This window comes from Helicoverpa armigera, chromosome 20, assembly GCF_030705265.1.
Source record: "Helicoverpa armigera isolate CAAS_96S chromosome 20, ASM3070526v1, whole genome shotgun sequence".
NCBI classification, from domain to species: domain Eukaryota; kingdom Metazoa; phylum Arthropoda; class Insecta; order Lepidoptera; family Noctuidae; genus Helicoverpa; species Helicoverpa armigera.
This window is the reverse complement of record NC_087139.1, coordinates 7,485,680-7,508,784: the sequence shown is the minus strand read 5'-3', so window position 1 is coordinate 7,508,784 and position 23,105 is coordinate 7,485,680. Positions and strand designations below refer to the sequence as shown.

The following is a 23,105-nucleotide window of genomic DNA, read 5'->3' as shown; positions in this document are numbered from 1 at the left end:
CCATGCGTTACACACAGATAATCATTGAAATTAATGGCCCATGTGGAGAGGTTTATCCAGAGATCCTTTATTTGGACACATAGAGGATATTGTGCGCTGAACTTAATACAAAATTAAGAAACGATTTTGACATACCTACCTACATTTTCTTTGTTTCAAAGTACCTATCTGAGAATTTTTCTAATTAAATCGGTCCAAAACGTTGAATCTTCGTTCAGATGACATTACAAACTATCTGTAGACAACGTGTGAATGTCTGTCGGTACGATGAGATAGGTATTACAAAGCTTCTGTCTTAGGAATGTCGAAGGCATCTGCTACTGGTGCAGCGAAGATATTTACAACAAAGCTGCGAAACTTTGGATAAGCCAATTTATTGAAGTAGGTACCTTACCTTTATATTTTAGGGCACATTAATAAATAGAGAATCTCTAATATCAAAATAAGTTGTACCTATAAACATTGTACACAGGTACCTAATATGATGTAGATAGGTAATAATATAGTAGAACTGCTACACCGCCAATGGTATTTATTATATAAATCGAATATACCTATATATATACCTATCTCTGCCATCGTCATTTATATTGAAACTATAAATAAAATAAAACAGTGATACTTATTATCAATTATTTATTTACAAAATCATTACATAAAAATATTAACCTACTGAACAGGCTTTAGGATATTTCCTTGTTCCCAACCTACTCCTCAGTATTCTACGTCATCATAGAAAACAGCGCATCCCTAGCGCCACCTTTCGAACTAAAGCAAGCCACTTCAGATTGAATCTAAGCTAGACCTCTTATCTCTTGCTTAACTACCTGAATTTTTTGAGAAAATCAGATCAAATCAATCAAAATCTATATAGTTACTCAATACTGGTAGTATTATGTAAACAATTAAAATCTGTAATGTGTATTGATTTTTACAAAACAATATCGATTTCAAAGTTAACAGGTAAGTAGGTACCTATTCATCTAAACTTTCGATGTAGGTATCTATTACTAGAAAGGCACAGTACCTTTACCCGACATTTCTGCCGAAATCCACTTGAAAATGGTTCTTAGTTCTAAATACATGCCGATTCTAAATGCATTGTGCAGTCATGTTGACTAGATATTCCTATATTATAGGACTGGGTTAAGTAACATTCTTACATCTGTATTTATCACAGTAATATTATCAGACTCGCATGTAGGTGCCGAGGAAGGCGTTGCACTCGGGACAGTAGTGGTCGGCGTTCCGACAACCCTTCACGCAGTATGGGATGATCATGCACGGAAGAAGCCTGCAAATATACAAACAAATAACATTAAAAGTAGGTACAAATTAGAATTTGTCATCAAAATGATTACTAATTAATAATAATTAAATAAGTAGGTAGGTACTTACCCAACCATACAGAACGCGAGAGCACAAACGTGAGTTCTCATCGTGGCCTTGTATTCAACTTTAGTGGTAATACTCTGCTGACAGGAGGGACAGGTCATTGGCGACTCCTTGGGGCCTATGAAAGGTCCCTGTCCCACGTTGACGCCGGCTGGTACATAGTTCATGTTCCCCTGGTACACGACTGCTGTGGGGTACGCAGGGTAGGTCGGTTGGGCAGTCACGACGGTCACCCCTGCACCGAAGCCCACTGCTGTTGACGTGGAAGAGTGCATGGTGGTGGTGGTGGCAGCTCTCTCAGTGGGGGGCACGTCTGTCGCGCTCTCGGTGTATGGTGGCGGCTGCCCCTGGCCTTTGGCTGGAAATAAACAGACTGTGTTGAGATATCTGAAGACCTGTCGTCCTAAAAAAGAGGGATGAGAAGAGAGTGCATGTAGCAGAAATGAAAATGCTGAGATGGATGGCTTTATCCATTCTTGTAACACCACATACAAGAATGGATAAAGTGAAGAATGATTACATTAGAGGAAGTGTCAGACTTCAGTACCGCCAGTTACAGTAAAGATGAGAAGTAGAAGATTGCTAAGTATGATTGTAGATGGATGGAGAGGAAGACCTAAGAAAAGATGTACCTATGGATTGCCTGAAAGATAGCATGAATAGGAAGGGAGTGAGTGTCAGTATGACGAGTGTCAGGGGAAAATGGAAGAGGATGACATATTGCGGCGACCCCAAATAAAATTGGGAACAGGGCAGGAGGAAGAACATTGTCACAGGAAAATAAAACCACATAAAAAGAAAGAAGGAATACGTCATTGATTTTAAATACCTATTATACTTACATCCAACAGCTAGGTAAGTAGGTACTCTTTATGTAAAAATACGAATCTCTGTACCTACAGGCAATAGTTTAATAATATTGTGTGCACTTATATAATATAGGATTAATTTACATCATAATTTACAACTTTTCTAACCAAAAATTATCACAGAACTGGATTTACGATAGTAAATTCAGTAATTATAGGTAAATACTTATAAAAGATTAGATAAAATATAATCTAACATTACTGAGATAATACCTAGTGCTTTTAGAAAGGTAGGTATACCTATCTATTTACAGCCTCACTGACGTAGGTAGGTATTTAGTGTTTCGGATGGCACGTTAAACTGTAGGTCCCGGCTGTCATTGAACATCCTTGGCAGTCGTTACGGGTAGTCAGAAACCAGTAAGTCTGACACCAGTCTAACCAAGGGGATCAGGTTGCCCGGGTAACTGGGTTGAGGTGGTCAGATAGGCAGTCGCTTCTTGTAAAGCACTGGTACTCAGCTGAATCCGGTTAGACTGGAAGCCGACCCCAACAGTTGGGAAAAAGGCTCGGAGGATGATGAGGATGATGACGTAGGTATTCGGCTACAGCAACTGCTTACTACTCTGATAAAAAAGGTAGGTAAGGGTTCGGTAAATAACCTTATCTCTAATCAGGAATCAGTACCTTATCTAATCATTCAGATAACGCTATACGAGTGACGCTCACACTATGTAAATAATCATTATTTATTTATGAGGTGAGTCAAAGCAGGAGGCGGCAACAGCTTATGATTCTAAGAAAAATATCTACAAGGAAACTGATCGTGTATCTACAAAAAATAAAGATTAGCATCAATCCATCTATCAAAATATTTTGTCAATAACTCGTTTAGACTAGGCTAGTAAACACTTATTTACTCAGTCAGAATTATCACTATAACCACTAATTTAGGAACATTATAACACTTACGATCATCATGATCCTCATAATCTGAACCGTCGTAAGTCATTTCACCAAATAATTTTCCTTATTTACCTACACTAAATTCACTGAACACAATAACTAACTAAACTCAGAAACAAGTTGCACTGAAGACAGTTCAACAAATACTGTAAATATATACGTCAAAATCGATAGATTTGTGTATAGATAAGCACTATCTGAGTTTACGTGAATTTTGTACAAAGCTGTCATAACAATGTCCGGTGAAATGCTCGTCGCGTGAGTAACTATTGATGGCGATAATATGTATAATCGTTCACTATCAGGCGAACCATGTAATAAAAAAAATGATATGGATTTGAGGCAACAACTCTCACTGAAATTGACCTTCTGTGACAGAATGCGAATCGTTTATTTTGGTATAGCTATGTACTGATGTAGACTTATAGATAACTAGCTTTTGCCCGCAACTTCGTTCGCGTGGAATAGTGACTACCAGCAGATGTTTGATTTGACCAATAGATGGCGCTATATGTCCGTAATAAATTTTATTTTTTGTAATAAAAAGTATCCTATGTCCTTTCTCAAATTTCAAACTATGTCTGTACCAAATTTCACACAACTCGGTTCAGTAGTTTAGGCGTGAAGAAAAGACAGACAGACAGACAGACAGACAGACAGAGTTACTTTCGCATTTATAATATTAGTTTGGATTAGGCATTAGTCTCAAAAATAATATATGAAATAGCGCTTGTGTTGTGTAAAAAAGCTAATTTATTTCACTTGTCACTGCACGAGTTGATGACTTGTCCTCCACGTGTTTGTGTGACGTAGGTAAATAACAATTACGTTTGGCCAATTAACGTTAATTTTATTTCGTGTCTAATTTATTCCTGACGTTTCCGTTTCCGGACGCCATACTGTAAACATCACAGTTGTGTGCAGCTCCCGTTAAATATTGTTTAAAAATCATTTACGCTCACTTATTAATATAAAAACACCAAGAAGTTTAAACTAAAGTGCTGTGAATATTGTGGAAGTGTTGATTTCGCACAATTCTGTATATTGGATTGCATTTTCGAGCAAGACGCCGACTGGATTACTGAATTGAGGTTAGAAGTTCTGTCAAAAGTGTCAAGACGACAAGACGTAATCTGACGTACGTCAGATACGGTACGACATACGTCTCAGTGTTGCCAATCCAAGAAAAATAAAAACTTTTGCTCAGTACGTTCCATTACACTCGTAATAAAATCGCAAAAATGGATGATCAATTTCAACTTTTATTTGATAAATTGCAAATCGAAATGCAAAAACAAAATATGGAACTACAAACCACTATTACAAAGAACATAATGGAAAGCATGGACGAAAAACTGCACCCTATCATAGCAGAAAATAAAATCTTGAAAACAAAATTAGAAAAACTCGAGATAGAGGTAGAAAGTTTGAAAAGAGCAAAGAAACAAAACAATTTAATATTTTTTGGAATAAAAGAAGACGAAAAATCTAACCTGGAACTATTACAAAAAGTGAAAAAAATTTTGAAAACCGACTTGAGCATTAAATTAGAAGATTATGAAGTAAGTAATATTTACAGAATTGGAAAGAAGCCAAGTGATAAAGCAAGACCCACTTTGGTTACCTTCGTGAACGAATGGAAAAAGAATGAAGTAATGAAAATGAAGAAAAATCTTAAAGATATATACATTTCGGAGGATTATACTAAAGATGTTCTAGAAAAAAGAAAAATGCTGCAGCCGCAACTGATGGAGGAGAGAAAGAAAGGAAATATAGCATATCTAAAATTCGACAAAATAATAATAAAAGGAAATAATATAAAAAATGACAAACGGAAAAGAGAAACATCAACATCTCCTCAATGTAATAACCAGCCGAAGAAACAACAAAACTTAATGCCGTCGAACATTAGCAGGTTAAATGCTTATGATTTAATGAGGTTTAGAAGCAACTCTCTCCCGTCTACTTCAACTGATAATAAACAATAGCAATTAAAACTTGGCACACGGAAAACACAACAATCTTATAATAAAAATAACATAACAACAACAAAACACAACACTCCCCCAAGCCGACTGGTCCTCGTGGGGGATAAAGACCACAACCCTCCAACAACGCGGGGAAAAAACCACAGAGAAACAACAATATATGTAGCAGCCCTTAACGTACTCACGCTAAAAAACGAAGAAAACCTTATAGAACTAACAAATGCATTAGAACAGGTGAATTGGGATATCGTCGGCCTCAGTGAAGTAAGGCGAATGGGTGAAAGAATTACCTCTCAATCAGACTTCTTACTTTACCACATAGGAACGACGCCAGGCCAACATGGCGTCGGCTTCATTGTTAAAAAATATCTTGAAACCTCTATAGAAGGATTTATTGGAATATCGGAGCGCATAGCAATGATGAATTTGAAGTTACCAGGATACAAAGACTCATGGTCTATTCTGCAAGTCTATTCGCCTACAGAACAATCAGACTTAGAAACAATAGAGAAATTCTACCTTGACTTAAATAACACTATCATTGAACATGCCCACAAAAACCTAATCGTCATGGGAGATTTTAATGGCCAAATTGGAACAAAGCGCCCAGGAGAGGAGAAAGCACTAGGACCATCCACCTACAGTAATAAAATTAGAAGCAGAAACGGAGAAAAACTTATGAACTTCACAAAAGAGAATAACTTATTCATAATAAACTCGGCATTCAAAAAAAAAAACAAGAAGATGTGGACGTGGATTTCACCGGATGGGAAAACAAAGAATGAAATTGATTTTATACTGACCAATAGAAACAACTGCTTTACAAATTTTAACGTCATCAACAATTTCAACTTCAACACCAATCATAGACTTATCAGAGCCGAAATGAAATCAACACAACCAAAGAAACCTAGACCACGGCAGGAATTACCAATTAGTGAACTCAGCAAACACCAAATGGAGCAACTAGTCACCACTCTAAGTGATAAATTCACAGACTTCAAAGAAAACACAAAGTCCTTAGGAACTCAGGAAAAATACAATTGGATGGAGAGTGCTATTAAAGATCAAATACAACATACTGCTAAGATTAGGACTAGTCCGAAGAAATTGCTAACAACTAACACTCTAGACTTGCTGGCGCAAAGAAACCACTTGATCGGTACAAAAGATGCAAAGGAGAGAAGAAAACATTTAACGAAAATTAGTAAAGACATCAAAGATAGTATTAAAACGGACAGGAAAAGAAGGAGAATGGAAATTATCGAAAAACATATAGCCAAAACTGGAGGTGTCAAAAAAGCTAATAAGGAACTAACAAATTCAAAAGACTGGATCACAAAAATTAAAAACGACAGCGGAGAATGGAGCCACCACAGAAAGAATATATTAGAAATTGCCACATCCTATTACAAAAAAACATACGAACGCAACGCCGTTAGAGATAATGACGACCTAGTGGAAAGCTCTAATATTCCTTGCATCCTTCAGAGTGAGGTACTGAAAGCTATAAACAGCCAAAAGAGAGAGAAAGCACCAGGACCCGATGGAATAAACAACGAAATCTTAACAGAAAGTAAAGACATTTTAACACCAGTCTTTACTGACATGTTTAATGAGATATTGTATACCGAAATTATCCCACAGCAATGGACAGAATCAAATATTATTCTTATATATAAAAAAGGAGATAAACATGAAATCGGAAACTACCGCCCTATCAGCCTTATGTCTAATATATATAAGGTATTTGCCAAGATCATACTAAATCGCATTGAAAAAATACTCGATGAACACCAACCTATTGAGCAGGCAGGATTTCGTAAGGACTATTCGGTGATCGACCATATACATGTAGTTCGCCAAGTTATAGAGAAGTACAAAGAATACCAATGTACCTACTACATGGCATTTATCGATTATAGCAAAGCATTCGATTCTTTGTTCCACGAAAAGATATGGGAGGCCCTCAAAGAACAAGGAGTTGAACACAAATACATCCGCTTAATAAAAAACGTCTACAGCCAGAGTACCGCGAGAATCCAACTAGAAAAGAAGGGGGAACCTTTTAGAGTAAGCAAAGGTGTACGACAAGGAGATCCCCTGTCACCAAAACTATTCTCTGCGGTACTAGAGTCAATATTCAGAGGACTTAATTGGGAAAATGTCGGTATCAAAATAGATGGTGCTTCTCTAACACATCTAAGATTCGCAGATGACATTGTGCTATTTGCTAACTCCCCGGAAGACTTAACAAAAATGATACACGAATTGGCAACGGAAAGCGAAAAGGTTGGATTAAAACTGAACCCGGAGAAAACAAGAGTTATGACAAATGGAGAGAAAACCGCTATACATCTATCAAACAGCCAAATCGATTATACAGATGATTATATTTACCTGGGACAGCTAATTACACAAGAGGATTCGATGCACAAGGAAGTAGAAAGAAGGATCACCAATGGTTGGAGGAGGTACTGGAGTTTGAAAGAGATTACGAAAGATAAAAACCTTCCTATGAAAATAAAATGCAAACTTTTTAATACCTGCATACTTCCAGTTCTCACATACGGTAGCCCAACTTGGAACTTATCACAAAACATGACTAGCAAACTTGCAACCTGCCAATATGCAATGGAAAGGAGCATGATGAATGTGAAAAAGTCAGACCGAATGAGAAACCGTGTAATACGAAGCAAAACAAAGGTTGTAGATATAACTTCTAAAATTAGAAGGCTTAAATGGCGATGGGCAGGACATATGATAAGAGGTAAGGACAAATGGAGCAAAATTGTGACACAATGGTATCCCAGAGAAGGTAAAAGGAAAAGAGGCAGACCACAAAAAAGATGGGATGACGACATAAGGCAAATTGCAGGCGTCGCATGGAACAGGGTGGCTCAAGAAAGGCATGAATGGAAAAGGTTGGAGGAGGCCTTTGCCGACTGGCAAACAGATCTGGAAAATGTTAAGAAAAATCAAATAATAGATTAGGTCAAAGGTTTAATTTTAAGTTTTCAAGTTCTATATGTATATGTATTGTTAATACGATCTGAATAAAAGGCTATTATTATTATAATTTATTCCTGAAAGGGGCGTTAAGTGAAAGCGTAATTAATGGAAATTATTTCGAGCAAACAAGGAAAAAGCTTTTCTAAATACCGGGAAATGTACGATGTGGTATTAACGTGGAAGTAATATTATTAGCACCAATTATGTACAGGGTATTATCATATTAAAGTGAATATTAATTTCTGTCTTAAGTATTAAAGTCGCAATATCCTGCTTATTTATAGACCCTTTCATGAAGAAGCATAATACATACAGTAGGCAAAGAATATAGATATGTAGGTGTATTTTTATACAAACCTTAAATGAATGAAGGAAAACAATCAAGCCGATTTACTAACTATGTCCTTACTAAAAGGTTTTACGTGATTGAGGGACGGTCAGACCATTTCAATGCTTGTCAGATGATAATAAATGAACAAACCAATAAAAGCTGAAACAATAAACACGAACGTTTCATGGCGAATAAAATGTTTTAATGTACTTTGCTTTTATTGTGACTGAAACTCGTGAATTTTGCGTACGTGTCGGAAATATAACTGAAAATGCTTGCGGCATGCACAATGAATATTTTGGAGAAGGTACTGAGATTCAAAGTTAGAGACTCCGCAGAGTGCAGACTAACCAGTTGGCTATCTATAGGATGATAGGTAGGCATACAGTTAAGTTTGAAGTTCCATAAGTATCCTAAGCCAATAAAATTTTAAAGTGATCGTTATAGTTATAGGTTATAGGTAAATATGTATAGGTATGTGTTTTTGTCATACATTCAATAATCATCATACTGCTTAACAGCTCTGCCCAATTTATAGACCGACAAAAAATTTACCTTGCTAAAAGACCCCCTTACTTTGTTTTGCAGTAAGAACATACTTGTTTACATACAAAGTCTACACACGAACTTGTACAAACCATTGCTAAACTTAGTTGCAGCAGTGGCGCCCTCTTGAATAAATCTCACATATATTGTGTACGCGCGCTCGACGTGCCACTTCAGAGCAATGAAAGTGAAACTCGCGTTAGATTAATTGTTGTGACCGCCGGCCGAGAACTGCTGAAATATTGAATTTAAGTTTTTAACGTCATGTAACGTAACCGTAACAGCAGGTGCTGAAATTAAAAAACTTACATGCAGTTTTGTGGTTCTTTTGATTAAACAACTTTGTGGTATAGTTACAAAGTTGTTCTAGACTTGCTTCTAGGTAACTTGTAAGGAAAATGCGCCATGACGTAACGATCTATGTGGTATATGTAAGTTAAGTGCACATACCTACGTGCAGACGTGCCCGAAGTCTATTAGTTTAGGATCCTCAACTAGCTCGGTAAATATGAACAGTCTAATTACTGCCGGCACCGCGGTCATAATGAGATACAGCTCCGCAGAGGAAGATCAAAATAATAAAATCACAGCGAGTTCACCGCTCGACCTACATTATAGCAAAATATGAAAAGAAATTCTGGGTTTTCGACGTGAAAAGATTTTTTTAAATGTTTTGTTGGCGTTGACTCTTTGTTTTATAAATACCATGATTTTCTGGAAATTTCCTTCACTAAGGAGTTTTATTTTAACATGACATCTTTTAATGTTCATGCATTATTCAAAATTATTTAGGCTACCTCGTAATTCCTGATAATATTCATAAGAAATTTTAACGGTATGTCAAAAGTTTAGACGTCTATTGTCAACTTGATGAAGTTACTTTCAGAGAGTTATTTTGTAACTTAATTAATATTAATTAGAGCTGAAGTTTAGTGTCATGATATAGGTAGGTAGATACTATTGATACCCACTGTTCTGCGTGTCTGTTTAAGTATAACTTAATTTTATAAAACTATGTATAATCATAAGTCAGCTAATTAGAGAATAAAGAAATATTACATTTTCGTTACTCGAGGTACTGCGTGGGCCGTCAGAGACAAATTACACGACAGAGATTTTTTCTAATTAACTTTTTATGTTATGAAAAACATAACGAATAAGTAAGAACATATTTCTTTACAGAAAAGGTGCCACTTTATTACACTGTTATTAGTAATGAAAATGAAAATATTAAAATAAATAAGTAGTAGATTAAATTTTGGCTTAGTTCTTATTGTATTGCAAAGAAGTCCGACCATATGTCATACAAGTAAAATCACATTAATTTCCACTAGGTATTCGATCAGGTGATCATATAATGTGGAGCTGTCCGACTCAATTACAGCATAACTAAGTGTGGGCTGTGGCTGCCGTGACGAGGGTACACGACTCACGCCGCGGGGGACGCAGCTACAATACATAGTTATTGGGCAATAGAACTAAAGTGCTTTAACTTTGGTCAACGTGAAGGTTTATTATATTTCAAAATTCTTTACGTATTTGATGGATATTTTTAAGTACTTGAGCATATTTTTATGACGACCTTCTTAATTGTAAAACAATAGCTGAATTATGCAAATAAAAGTTTCAGCAGACCTATGAATATTGTAGTCCAAAATAATAAACCCAATGCTTTGATTACGAAAGCGTATACAATGAATCATCGTTTTATACATCTTGTAGAATATATTATCTGTGTATTTTCACATTCTTGTTTGGAAGGTAATAAAAGACTATTTTAAGGATAGATAAACAAGATTCAATAGGTACCTGTGTGATAAGATCTACCCACGTAGTTTTGTGTGGGTTGTTAGAATAACAATTTTCTGCTCAATGATAATTGACCGTGAATATTGTGAAACGATACCTAGAGACAAATTTAACGTTCATAAACCCTTTATATATTAACAAACAAATTAACCTTTTCATGATTCTAATTAAGCTGTGAGGTACCTAGTGCCTGTCGGTCAAGAGATAAACGGTCGAATTCCGACCGTCGCTGAATTAACATCCCAATTACTGCGCTCTTTTTGCTCTCGATTAAAATCCACTCTCGCATTCAGCAGATAATCGCTTGCGACTCGATCCCTGTTCTCATCTCGCGTAGTGCACTCGATGTTACTGTTGTGACATTCAGATTAGAGATCGCGAGCCGCGGTCTGTGTGTCTGTTGTCTCAACAGCTGTTTGTGGTTGTAAGCTCCTGAGTCGTGCAATTAATTTGATGTTCATTGAGTGAAACTAGATTGGTTCATGGCTGAACTAGGATTAATTATTGAAAGTAGTTTCTTTGTTAGGCAAATAAATAAGTACCTAATTGAAAATTATAATACCTAAACCTATCTGTTCGTTACAATTTAATTTCTAAAAACAAACCTAGAGGGACAGCGGAAATAAAACCGAAGCAATCGAAGAATTGACGAATGTTAATAAAATGAATTGAAAATATGAAGTACTGTGTCAATATGATCCAGCCTGAGTTCTTATTATTACAAAAAATAATTGAAAACGTACCGCCCGTCCATTACTGTATATTAACACGAATTGGTTCGGATTATTTCAATACAGATCCGCATGGAGATAACGTATAGGTACCTATGTGATAATGTGTTTGTTATTTTAACATTGGAGTTTATTCCTCATGACTGCCGACAGCTACGTAGCTTCGTGTAGCCAGGCGTAGCTACGCGTAGCTCGGCGTAGCGCTCGTAGCAACGTGACGTAGGGATTCGTAGTACTTGAGCTAGCTACGTTGATTCAAAGTCAGTGAGACACTCGCGTCAGCAAGTGTTGTCTGCCATCGAGCTGTATGTCCGCTGGTGATGATAATGACGTATTTTTGACTACGACTGTCAAATTGGAAGTAAGAAAGTACCCACTTTGTTGAATAAGGAGATAATTTTCTTATGTCTCAATTTTTACCGACTTTACAAAAAGAAGGGATTTCTTAGTTAGGATGTAGGTAATAGGTATGTTTTTTTATTCAGTTCTATTTATATAGAACTTATTCATCTATATAAAGTTTACAATAAATGCCATTATTATTTATTTACCTACTTCTTTCATGATCAATTCCGAGTTTTTTTACCAATGATAGGTAGGTACCTACTTATGAGCGCCGCGAGAGCCATTATTTTTCTCAAAAGACATTACGTACCTATTTAACTTCAAAGACGATTTCTTTATAAGTAGCTGACACTTCACACACCTACGTAAACCAAGCCAATCTAACTAACATCTATTATATTGTGGTCAATAGTTTTTGATGTTTAATTGCACTTTCCATCTTCAGTGAAGTAGACAAATTGATTAAACTGGAATTAGTCGTCACGATCTTTCAGGTGAATAGCGTATTTAGCTGTCTGATGAGTTAGCGGTACGTGTACATGCTGAGTGCATTCAGGACTAGTCGGATTGTAACTAGAGAGGTAATTAAACTCTATATATATACAACTATGTAGGTAGATATACCAGGTTCATTAGTACGGATTATATTGTAAGCTGCTTAACATCTGTCGCTAAACATATAGAAAATCAAGCTTATTTGATAACCATCTAATTTGAGGAGGATAGCGTGTGGTGGATTATCATGGGCTTCTGAATTAACAGTATGGTTTTGAGTCAGCACCAAATGTGTTAATAAAAACTTGAATATAAATACTTAAATACAAAACATGAAACCGTGTTTATGTTAGGAAGTTGATTTTTCTCAATTCTGCCTCCGTTTATGCTCTTGATATTTATTATATCCTTTGGTTATAAGATGTTACCTACCTTTAATAAGAATATATCGCAATCCTCGAAATTGTCCATTCAGGATGTCGAAACCGCCCAATAACAAATTCATTACTAATGCATAATTGACTTGAACCCGAGAAGGGTCACATCCGGAACAAATAGCTAATAAGGAATATTGCAGATTACCATTCGCCTTTGAATAAGTTTGTGTAAGTTTGGACTTTAAAGCAAGTAGTTCAAACTTCCAGCGTAATGAAGGTTTCAATGTCAGAGTGAACGATCTTTGTGAACACAACTTGGAGGAATTTATGTTGAGACATGATGCACATACATATCAATACTAGTGCGGTCTTCTCTCTGCTTAACCACTTTTATGCTTAGATCTTACCTTGCTGCCGAAAACACTTGATATTTAACTTATGACATGAGGAAAAGGAAATACTTATCGTTTATGGAAAAACTAAATGTAGGTAGTGTCTGCGATATTATGTATGTATGTACAATTTCTATTTCGTTTCTTTACCTATAATCGTACCTATTAGACACTCATGAGAACACACACATAGGTCTGCATTGTTCCATCACAAGACATAAATTATATTCCAATGTGTCAAACAATAAGAATAACATTTATATCGGCGCACCCTCGTCACGCGTCCCCGTCGAGCTGCTTATCTCCAGGTTATGTATATGTGTGTGACAAAGCGATGCAAAACAACTTCAGGGATTCGGAACGCACGAAAATATTTTATTACAGGATTTCGAAAATAGATGAGCTGTAATATATGATAATACCTACCATGAACGATGGGACTGAAGTCTTCTAAGGTTCACCGCTTTCCGCGGTTTTCAGCGACTCACTTATTGCTGTATACCTACTATCAGAGTATCAGATCATCTAAACTTCTTAATCTTAATGCAGAATACTTTTCTGTATATAATGCTTAGGTACTAGATAGAATAGCACATAATGCATCAACTCGCCGTCGTTTGATCAATGAACACCTATACCTATTCTGAGTATCCATCACGACACCTGTATCATCAACAACAGCTATGTGCTGACATCACGCTCCGTTACCTCAGTAACCTATGCTAAGCATAGGTTACTGAGGTAGTACATAGTATGCTAACTAATACTATAGATACGTGAAACATCGCTTGGGAATAGATACGCATTTAGAAATGTTAACAGCTAAAACACCATAAATAACAAAAGCCGATTAGTGAATTCTCACAATATATCACACGATTGAAATTCTCCCCGCGTCACATGCGCACCGACGTTTACACAACTTCAGCACGCGACTGTACACACACACATACACATACGCATGAAGTACACACGTGTGTTGGTGTCTGTACAGACAGCTTACACAGAATTAGGTATCTCTGTTATAGCTCGGGTATTATAGACCTCCGTAAAATAAACGTTGAGGTGATTTTAATTTTCGTTTGTATCATAAAGTTTTCATCAGAACTTCCAAACGTGTTAATGAATAAGAATTTTCATGAAATTGATTTTTTTTATAATACAGCGAATATCCTGCAAAAGCTTGCGATACATAAAATATTCAGCTGTTCCTGCATAAACAAGGCAATAAGACCAAGGAAGTCGATATTCAAAGCCGTGAAATAACTGAACAAAACAGGTAAACCTGCTTAATCGTGTTCCGGACTCGAGTGACTAGTTATAATAAAAATGTAATACTATTTCTCTTTAACCAAATTATTTATAGAAAAAAATCTTATAAAAAATGTGTGTCCTTGTGGTTATTTCAAACTAGGCTTTATTAGGTACGTATCGTATGCGTAAGGAAGGTGTGTTTGTTGAAGAAAATTATTGCATGCAGCAGCAGATGTAATAGTAGGTATGTGTCGCATGACGAACATAGGTACTCCAGACTCCAGCACGTTATATATTCCTGTTGCCTCGCACTCAGCTGACACAGTTCCATTTCATTGATATTCTGTACCTTTTGCCAATCTCAAATACAGATCTTGTGCTAGTATATTTTTTTTAAGTTTTTCAAATAAAAATGGTTGTATATTCTCGATTTTCAAAAAGACAAAAATTTTGATTGAAAAACTAACTGCAATAAACTCGGAAAACCTTTTCATTAGCCTTTTCTCAACATTCCAAGCCAGTTCCTAAAATAGAAAGTTCCAGTCACAAAGAATTTGATGTGGAAACTTGAGAACATTTGTGTCAGGGACAAATAAACTTGAGACTTTTCAGAAATCTGTTTACACGACAGAACGCACCATCAGCAGCTGTATTTCTACGGATTTGTTCACAAAGTTGTTAAAATAAAACTTTGAAGTAAATTGTACTGCAGGGACTGAGCAAGTTGTTGCTTTGTTTGCATAATTTGAAACTTGTGTATGTTCTCTAAAACATTCGGATACAAACATTTGGAAATGGAGTTAGTTTCAAGCATGTTGCATGTTGCGGTACTTACTATGTATTTAAGTATGTAAATAAATTAGGTTTCCCAATTTGTATGAAAACCGTCCAAGAGTGCACCACGGAAATAGTTATATTTTATTTAACTAGTTAACTTCCAAAGAGACAGAACTATCTCACGATAAATGGTTGGAGCATGAATAACTAGGACTTGGTGGATTGAAATCCTCCTAAATTGTAGCTGAAGTGAGAAGATAAAGGTTTGCCGCAGAATGTCGTGACGGCGCGCAATAAATAACGTGTCTTCATGAAACTTGCAAACAAATGTGGGAAAACCCTGTAATGGATGGGGGACCCGCTGGGTATATATGTGGAGTAAATTACATTGCTAGCATTTTAAAATTTAAATTGCCTCTCAAGGTCATCAGTTCAAATGGTTTTAGTTATACAGGTCGGTAATAAATAACTTTATGTTAATAACAATCGTTACTAAGCGTTATTATTCTCTTACCTAGCACATGACTCATACAATTATTTAAATAGTCCTTCAGGTGAAAGCCTCCTCAATATCATGTAAATGACACGATATCCGCCGCGCGGTGCCGACGTGTGCGCGCGTGACGTCACACGTCGCTCAGCTGTTCAATAAGACGTGACGAGAGAGCCGGTGAAACAAGAACTCGAACAAGATATTAGGTGTTTTATAAGAAATAGTCAACTGATTCCGTTTATTTGGAGAATATTCTATAGGTACTTACAGCGTAATTGAACAACAGCTGATATTCTTTTAATGTAGGTAACAATCGTTCGAATATTTGCTGACATTCCTGCTACTTGTAAATAACGTTTTAGAGCTTCCTTTTCGCGATATGCCTTTGAACGCCCATTCTACCAGGACTTCAAAGCATCAAAGAGTATTTCTAACGTTGGTTTTCCTTGCTGCGGGAAATGTGAAATCAAAAACATGTTGAAAGCTGTGAGGCGCCATATCTGTCAGTTGCACGCGTGTTGATATGATTCCTGATTTGATTGAGACGTGATTCCTACACGACTATTTGCAATATTTTTTTTAAGAACATTACAATGTTATTATTGCTGTTGATAAATGATCAAATAATTTACATTAGATCATCATCAAACCGTATCAGAAACATCTATGATATATCGTCAGCATTTTATGCTTTTTTTACTGTTTGTATTTACCTAAATACAAAAACAATTCCATCAAATGCAAAAAAAATCGCGGAAAAATAAATTCAAAGACACACACGCAAGGAGAAACCTCCCGCGCCTCACCGCGATCATCGTCCGCGCGGACCAACTCGCTAGATGCTAAATTTAAAATTCTAAAATAATGAACATACCAGAGGCAGCATTAGCTTAAACTTGCACTATCCAAACTAGTGCCGCCTTTAACAGCCTTTCTAGGAAATATCGACCTTATGCACTTCAAATTTAGAATTCTTTTCACATCAAAAGAAACTGAACTTATGCCTTTCTTGAAAATTGCTATAAATAACTATTTATCTCTGTCTTATTTATCTATCTATCCCGCTCATTTCATGCGTGACGTCATTGACGTGTCATTTGTTTCATTAAACAATTGTTCTCTCTTTCTTACATAATCAAGCTATCTCTTTCATTTCGTGCATGACGTCATTGGCGTGTGTTTTGTTTCGATTTAAACATTTGATTAGTACCATGTTTTGCAAAAATCTCTTAACATTTTGAGTCTGTCGAATTTTAAAATATTTTTGAAAATAGCGCCATATTTTATTATTCATATTTATTTACTAAATATTTAACAAATATTATTTTAATTCTAGATAAGTACCTATTAAGCATAGCGCCAAATCAGTGAAATGTCTTTTAATAAATTTTAAAATTGGAACGCCAGCTCGAATTTTGAATGTGGAATATTGTAATCGTTCAGCATGAGGTCAATGACCAGTTTTGTGTTTGGGTTTATTAGTTAGAATATTTGCAAGCTTACTTAATATTTTTCATTATTAAGGCATAGGGGAGATGTTCCCAAAACGGGTAAGCTAAGGGAAGATGTTAAATAAAATAACCAAGAACATTACATGCGACTTGTATTTGTACTCATAGGGTTGTTTATATAATAAACTTTGGAAAACATAAGATAGTCTTAGTAATCTTCTTCAAAATTCAGAAAAAAATCAAAAAAAATTAACCCCTTCGAAATACCCGCTTTGCCCTCGGGGGGGTCCTAAAACGGGTAGCGCCTTTGGGCAAAGCAGGTAATGAATGAATATATGTGATAAATGAATTAGAAAACGTATCTTAGCCTCCTGTTATCCCGAAAATCTTTATCGTTAATTAGTCTCCTTAATTATGTTAAACAGTATTCTTATTTTGATCAGTCTAGATCACTTTTTTACTTTATTAAATGTTACATTTGAAATTATAATCGTACCAGCAGATAATTTTGTTAAAAATCAGAGAAAACATATTTTAATTTCTTTTTCACGCTGTTCCTGTACTTCTTCAGCTCTCTGTGGCTTCCTTTGTCTTCGATTAGCTTTCTGTGGGATCAATTGAGGAAGTGGTCCCTTATTTCAAATCGGGTAGTCACCCGTTATGCCCCTACCCGTTTTGCCCAAAAGCACCTTTTAAATTTCAACTACCTTAACCTTAAAATAGTAAACAAGGAGACCACTAAGTATTCACAATTAATAAGCATATAACATGCAAAATGATAATAAAAAACTGCGAAAACCGTATCTTGCACCATATTTGAGTAGTCAGCTCTAGCATAATCCGATTTTTTTTTAAAAACTCTGCAAAAAACTTTTTTTACATCTAATCTCGAAAACGCTCGCTCTAGGCGCCCGAGCCAACTGACCGTGATCGGCGGGGTGGTAGTGCACCGCTCTACACTCACAGGTTCACACTAAGACCTATAATATACGAATGGCAAAGCCTACCCGTTTTAGGAAGGGTACCCGTTTTAGGAACATCTCCCCTACTTACAATTATATAGGTAGAAAATTATGTTGTTATGATTACAATTCTTGGAATCTCAATTCCAAGAATCAATAGGTAGAATAAAATGATTTTTCTCCAAGATATACCTACCTATATTGTCATGGAATTTACGCACGTAAGAATGTTTTTAAATCTTGTTTTCATAAGTGTATAAAAAAGTACCTAACAATAAAAATTGTAGTAGGTACAATCCTTGTTATAGAGGATTTAGTTGTTCTATTATATTTACAAAACATTCATTCTATCTGCGAAATAAAATTGTATTCAGATATACCTAAGTAGCCTTGTTATAAAACCTTGATCAGAATTTCAATATAACATAGCAGGGCGCGCGTCCGATTGATTTAACTCGTCCACAACGGTAGCCTTTGTTACCAGCTAACTGAATTCTAAGATACGATGAAATTCTCACTTACATTCCTACGGTTTTCCTATTTATGGAAAAATAAATCATAAAGCATTTTATTGTTCAAATACTTCTTCAATTTCAACTTGGAATAGAAATGAAACCAATATAAATATTCTTCTCGTACGAAACATAAAGGCCTACGTCTTCTCTAGAAAAAATCCTTACTAATATTATAAATCGGAAAGTGAGTTCGTTTGTTTGTTTGTTTGTTTGTTCCGCTTTCACGCCGTAACTACTGAACCGATTGCTTTGAAATTTTGCAGACGTAAAGTTAGAAGTCCGGATTAAATAATAGGGTAGGTACTTTTTATCCCGAAAAAAATAGATATTCCCGAGCGAAAACAAAAATATTGTTTGCTTGATGGATGGATTGTAGATGGCGCTGTGTGTCGTTTAAAACAAGGTAATATATTGCAAACGAATATAAACATGTAAATTTAGAAGCTAAATGATACGATAATTAATCCCTATGCTCTATGTAGCGTGTTCCCGGGTTTCCAGTGCCCAAAATCTGCATGTTTTTGCTCCACAAGGGAAAACGTATAATATAGTGTACCATTCAGTTTTGGTTTAACAACTAATCGTATCCAGCGTTACATCGCGCTTCTTAGATTTTTCCGTGGGAATGAGAAGTTTTCTTATAGTTGTGATTTACACCGCAGTATAACCGAATTCCACGCGGGCGAAGCCGCGGGCGGAAAGCTAGTGGAAAATAAAATATACTTTAATATTGAATAGCGTGTCGCATGAGGCTGAACAGGATGCGTTACAATGAATATCCGCCTGCAGGTTGCTGCGGTGAGCCTTTCTGCCAAACACAAAAGAAAACCCTGCGCATTCTGGCAAAAAGCCGCTTCAAAAATAAGTATTTCCAAGCGTTACATACCTATAGGTACATATGCCCATACCATATATTTCTTTACGTTAATAAAACTGATGAATACGCCTGCGGCAAACTCCGTCACATATTTTTCATAGTTATCTGAAGTTGCGAATAAATTATGAAAACACTTGCGTGGTATGAGCTTTTACTCAATGCTGCATAGAAGCTGTAATAATTTCTCTACAATGGTACCCGCGTATAACAATTAATAAGCATCAAGACACCAGTCGCGCTGCAGTCTAACTCGTATGCAATAAGCAGTAATTAGCGTGACTATGCATGTGTGCGCAGACGTGCGATATCCGTCGCACGCGCCGCTGTCTCTGTGTGCGTGAGCTGTGAAGCGAAATGTCACATGTTATGAGATACTGCTGACTGGAGCACTAATATTGTTAGCATTACAAATCAAGAAACAGGCATTTGTAACAGTGCTAGAAAGGTAGTTTATGTAATTAAAACTGATAAACAAATTGCAATATAGCAGTGTTTTCATAAGCAGATAAACCAGAGCTGTACCTAATTACAGCACCAATACGAAGCCCATGAGGTTCAAATTGTATTGTATTCTGCATGTAATTATAAATAACGAACAATACCGTGCGTCACCAAAAGATGAATTAATGACCACCTGTAACGAAGTTACGAAGCCTCTAATGGCAATATTTTTGCTGAATAGAATTCCTGGTAATAATTAACTAACGTAATTTAATTAACATCGTATTTATATTAATATACGGTTATGTTGGTAATTAATAACAGACTAGAATACCTTTTACAGTAATGAACACTAAATCTAGACACACGGCAGTGTGTCCGCCAAGTTCGAGCAAAAAAAGCGACACACCGGCCGTGGGTTATATTACACGAACCATTTCGGGCCAAATTCGACCCCCCTATAACTCAAAATCTATTTTATTTACGCATATCAAATTTCTAGTATCTGTTGAGACCCCCTCACTTATCTAAAATACAAAATTTCATTAATATACCTATTGTAGGTCTTGAGATATTGACGTCAGAAAATCGCTATTTTTACTATACACTCACTGACTGACTGACTCACTCATCAAAAACCTAGACCACTTCCAATGGTCGTATTGACTTGAAATTTGGCATGGAGGTAGGTCTTTATGTCAAGGTAAAGGAAAAAATCTGAAAATGGCCAAGTGTGAGTCGGTTTCAAAATAATGAAGGTATTTATACCCCTAAGGAACTAAAACGAACTAAATTTATCTATATTTATATAATATATCTTCGAATGGTCGTACCGATCTGAAATTCGTTACAAAGGTTTGTATTTAGTCAAAGTAAAGTAAAAATCTGAAAACAGCCAAGTGTGAGTCACTTTCGAAAATAACGAATGTGTAACTTTGATCCACGAACATAATATATGATAACATGTCATGTCAGTCAGTTGGTAAATCTAGGCCATTTAGTTAATCTAGTTTATTTCTTTGTAAGAAGCATAGTGCATATTCAAAACTTAATAATAAGAAAACAATAAAATAAACAACCTTACAAAAATAAATGAAATCCCACCCAAAACAAAAATGTGAAAGACTGCCAAGTTCGATGAAATGGGAATACTTCGCCTATAAAAGAAGTGAGATCTGAATAAGTACCAAGTTCCATACACATACTTTAGTTAAAAATAGTTACTTTTTAATGATGTTACTTGGCAAGTTTTAATAGAAAATTAAATACTTGATTCATTGCGTTTAGTAGGTTTATAACAAGGTGTTTGAAAACTTGCCAAGTAACATCATTAAAAAGTAACTATTTTTAACTAAGGTATGTGTATGGAACTTGGTACTTATTCAGATCTCACTTCTTTTATAGGCGAAGTATTCCCATTTCATCGAACTTGGCAGTCTTTCACATTTTTGTTTTGGGTGGGATGTATCTTACAGATAGGTTTACAGATATGAATTTAAAATAGCTTCTTATAGGTTTGATCATGAAATATTTATTGTCTTTTTTTATCTCAATAGAACTTCGTCAGCTATTGTGAATACCTACTACCTACATCTCTAGTCCTTAGTGTGTAGTACTCCTTATGGTAACTGTACATAGATATAATGTAGTTACCTATATAGTGGTCGGCGCTCACCACACTTAGCTCTCTTAGCGGCGTGGCTACCGAATCGACGAACACTGAATATATTGTATACGAGGACGGGCACTAATATGTACGTACACGGAATTTATAACTACTTTCGATATTCAGGTAGAGAATCTTCATAAGCGAATTATCATACCTAGAGATGGACAGACGTTAATATCAGCATTCATAGAGTTAATGAGGTGTTATAGCATTTTCCGATATTTACCAAGACACTGAAAAGTATTTTCTCTTTAACGTATAATTGCAAAAAGTCAGAAACACCCTAGAAAACAATGTTTGAATGTTTTTGCATGTACTCTTTTGCCACCGACTTCTGAGAGCTGTTCATTTTATTTTTGTTATTTTTCTTATGCTCGTAGCTTATGGATGTAAGTAAAATGATGTATTGGACGACGCATGCGCTTCCGTGGTGTAAATATATCTGAGTCACGGCGATCTATCTTGTTCGACAACACGAGCCTCTCCTCATACTGCTGCGAGAATTGTAATTAATGTACTTCTACTACATAACCATGGAAGAAAATAGGCACTACAATGAATAATAAAATATGAATGTGAGTTACTTATTATTCGGGGACTATTTTTATAATTATTGATATGTAAACTTATAAATTCGGTACCTACCTATTTATTTACGGTACGGAAATGGTGAATTTAGTGAAGTATAATGATAATATGAATAGTTCTATTTGCACTGATTGGAGCTTTCAATTTAATTTAATTTTGGCATTTGACTGGGTTAATTACCTAAATGAATACTAAATTCGAATATGTAATTTCAATTTTGTATTTATACTCAAACATTTCTAAATAGTGTATACTGAAATTATTTTCTGTTACCATGCAGCAGGGAAAGATACCTAGACTGGAACTAATTGAAAACTCACAAGCTAAGTTTCCATTGACAATAGCAAAATTGTATCGTACTTGGTAATGACCCTATTTACATATACACAAGACATAATCCGTGTCTACATGCAGTGGTCGCGACTGTATTACACTATCAGTGTTTGTGTCACATCTAAACACAATATTGTGTTAGCGATATATGAACATTATGAGATTGTAGGTAATAAGAATACGGGTGTTCAGTTTTCAAGTTGATAATATTTATAATGCAAAATTATCAATATTATGATTGCGAATAATTGTGGCACGTATTCTCTATTTCGACTGTTTGAAACAATGCTTCAAATACTATCTTTGTGCGCGCTAATGAGATCATACTTCATGCGATTACCAGCAGCGCCACAAAGCATTGAATTAGTTAAATCAGCGGCTGCAGCGCTGCGTAACATCGCTTGAAGCGACTCAGCAAACAATACGCAATGCGCTGCACGTGACACTATTTTGAAAATGTTCCACCATTATGTCGACGGTGTTCATACTGATAGTTATCCAGATTTTTCTGAACTGAGTAAGTATTACAATTCCACCATATTAACAACT

General features: G+C 35.7%; 2 protein-coding genes across 2 annotated transcripts; one reads left to right on the top strand and one right to left on the bottom strand.

The window, feature by feature from the left end:
• Positions 1-621: 621 nt before the first annotated feature.
• LOC135118314 (lipopolysaccharide-induced tumor necrosis factor-alpha factor homolog) lies at positions 622-3,330 on the bottom strand. Its single transcript, XM_064039930.1, has 3 exons — positions 3,177-3,330; positions 1,399-1,753; positions 622-1,294 (listed from the first exon to the last, which is right to left on the bottom strand). The coding sequence occupies exons 1-3, from the start codon at positions 3,214-3,216 to the stop codon at positions 1,189-1,191; spliced, it is 501 nt and encodes a 166-aa protein (XP_063896000.1). The 5' UTR covers positions 3,217-3,330; the 3' UTR covers positions 622-1,188.
• A 735-nt stretch (positions 3,331-4,065) lies between these two features.
• On the top strand, positions 4,066-5,694 carry LOC126054324 (uncharacterized). The gene has a single exon (XM_049839562.2). It carries the CDS (start codon positions 4,412-4,414, stop codon positions 5,156-5,158), a length of 747 nt encoding a protein of 248 aa, XP_049695519.1. The 5' UTR covers positions 4,066-4,411; the 3' UTR covers positions 5,159-5,694.
• The last annotated feature ends 17,411 nt before the right edge of the window (positions 5,695-23,105 follow it).

Bases quoted from the DNA above. Each gene is read 5' to 3' on its own strand.
- LOC126054324 (XM_049839562.2), top strand. From the start codon at position 4,412: ATGGATGATCAATTTCAACTTTTATTTGATAAATTGCAAATCGAAATG.
- LOC135118314 (XM_064039930.1), bottom strand. From the start codon at position 3,216: ATGACTTACGACGGTTCAGATTATGAGGATCATGATGATC. The intron at 1,754-3,176 runs GTAAGTGTTATA...GTTTATTTCCAG, and splicing joins TTATGAGGATCATGATGATC to CCAAAGGCCAGGGGCAGCCG. The intron at 1,295-1,398 runs GTAAGTACCTAC...GTATATTTGCAG, and splicing joins CTCGCGTTCTGTATGGTTGG to GCTTCTTCCGTGCATGATCA.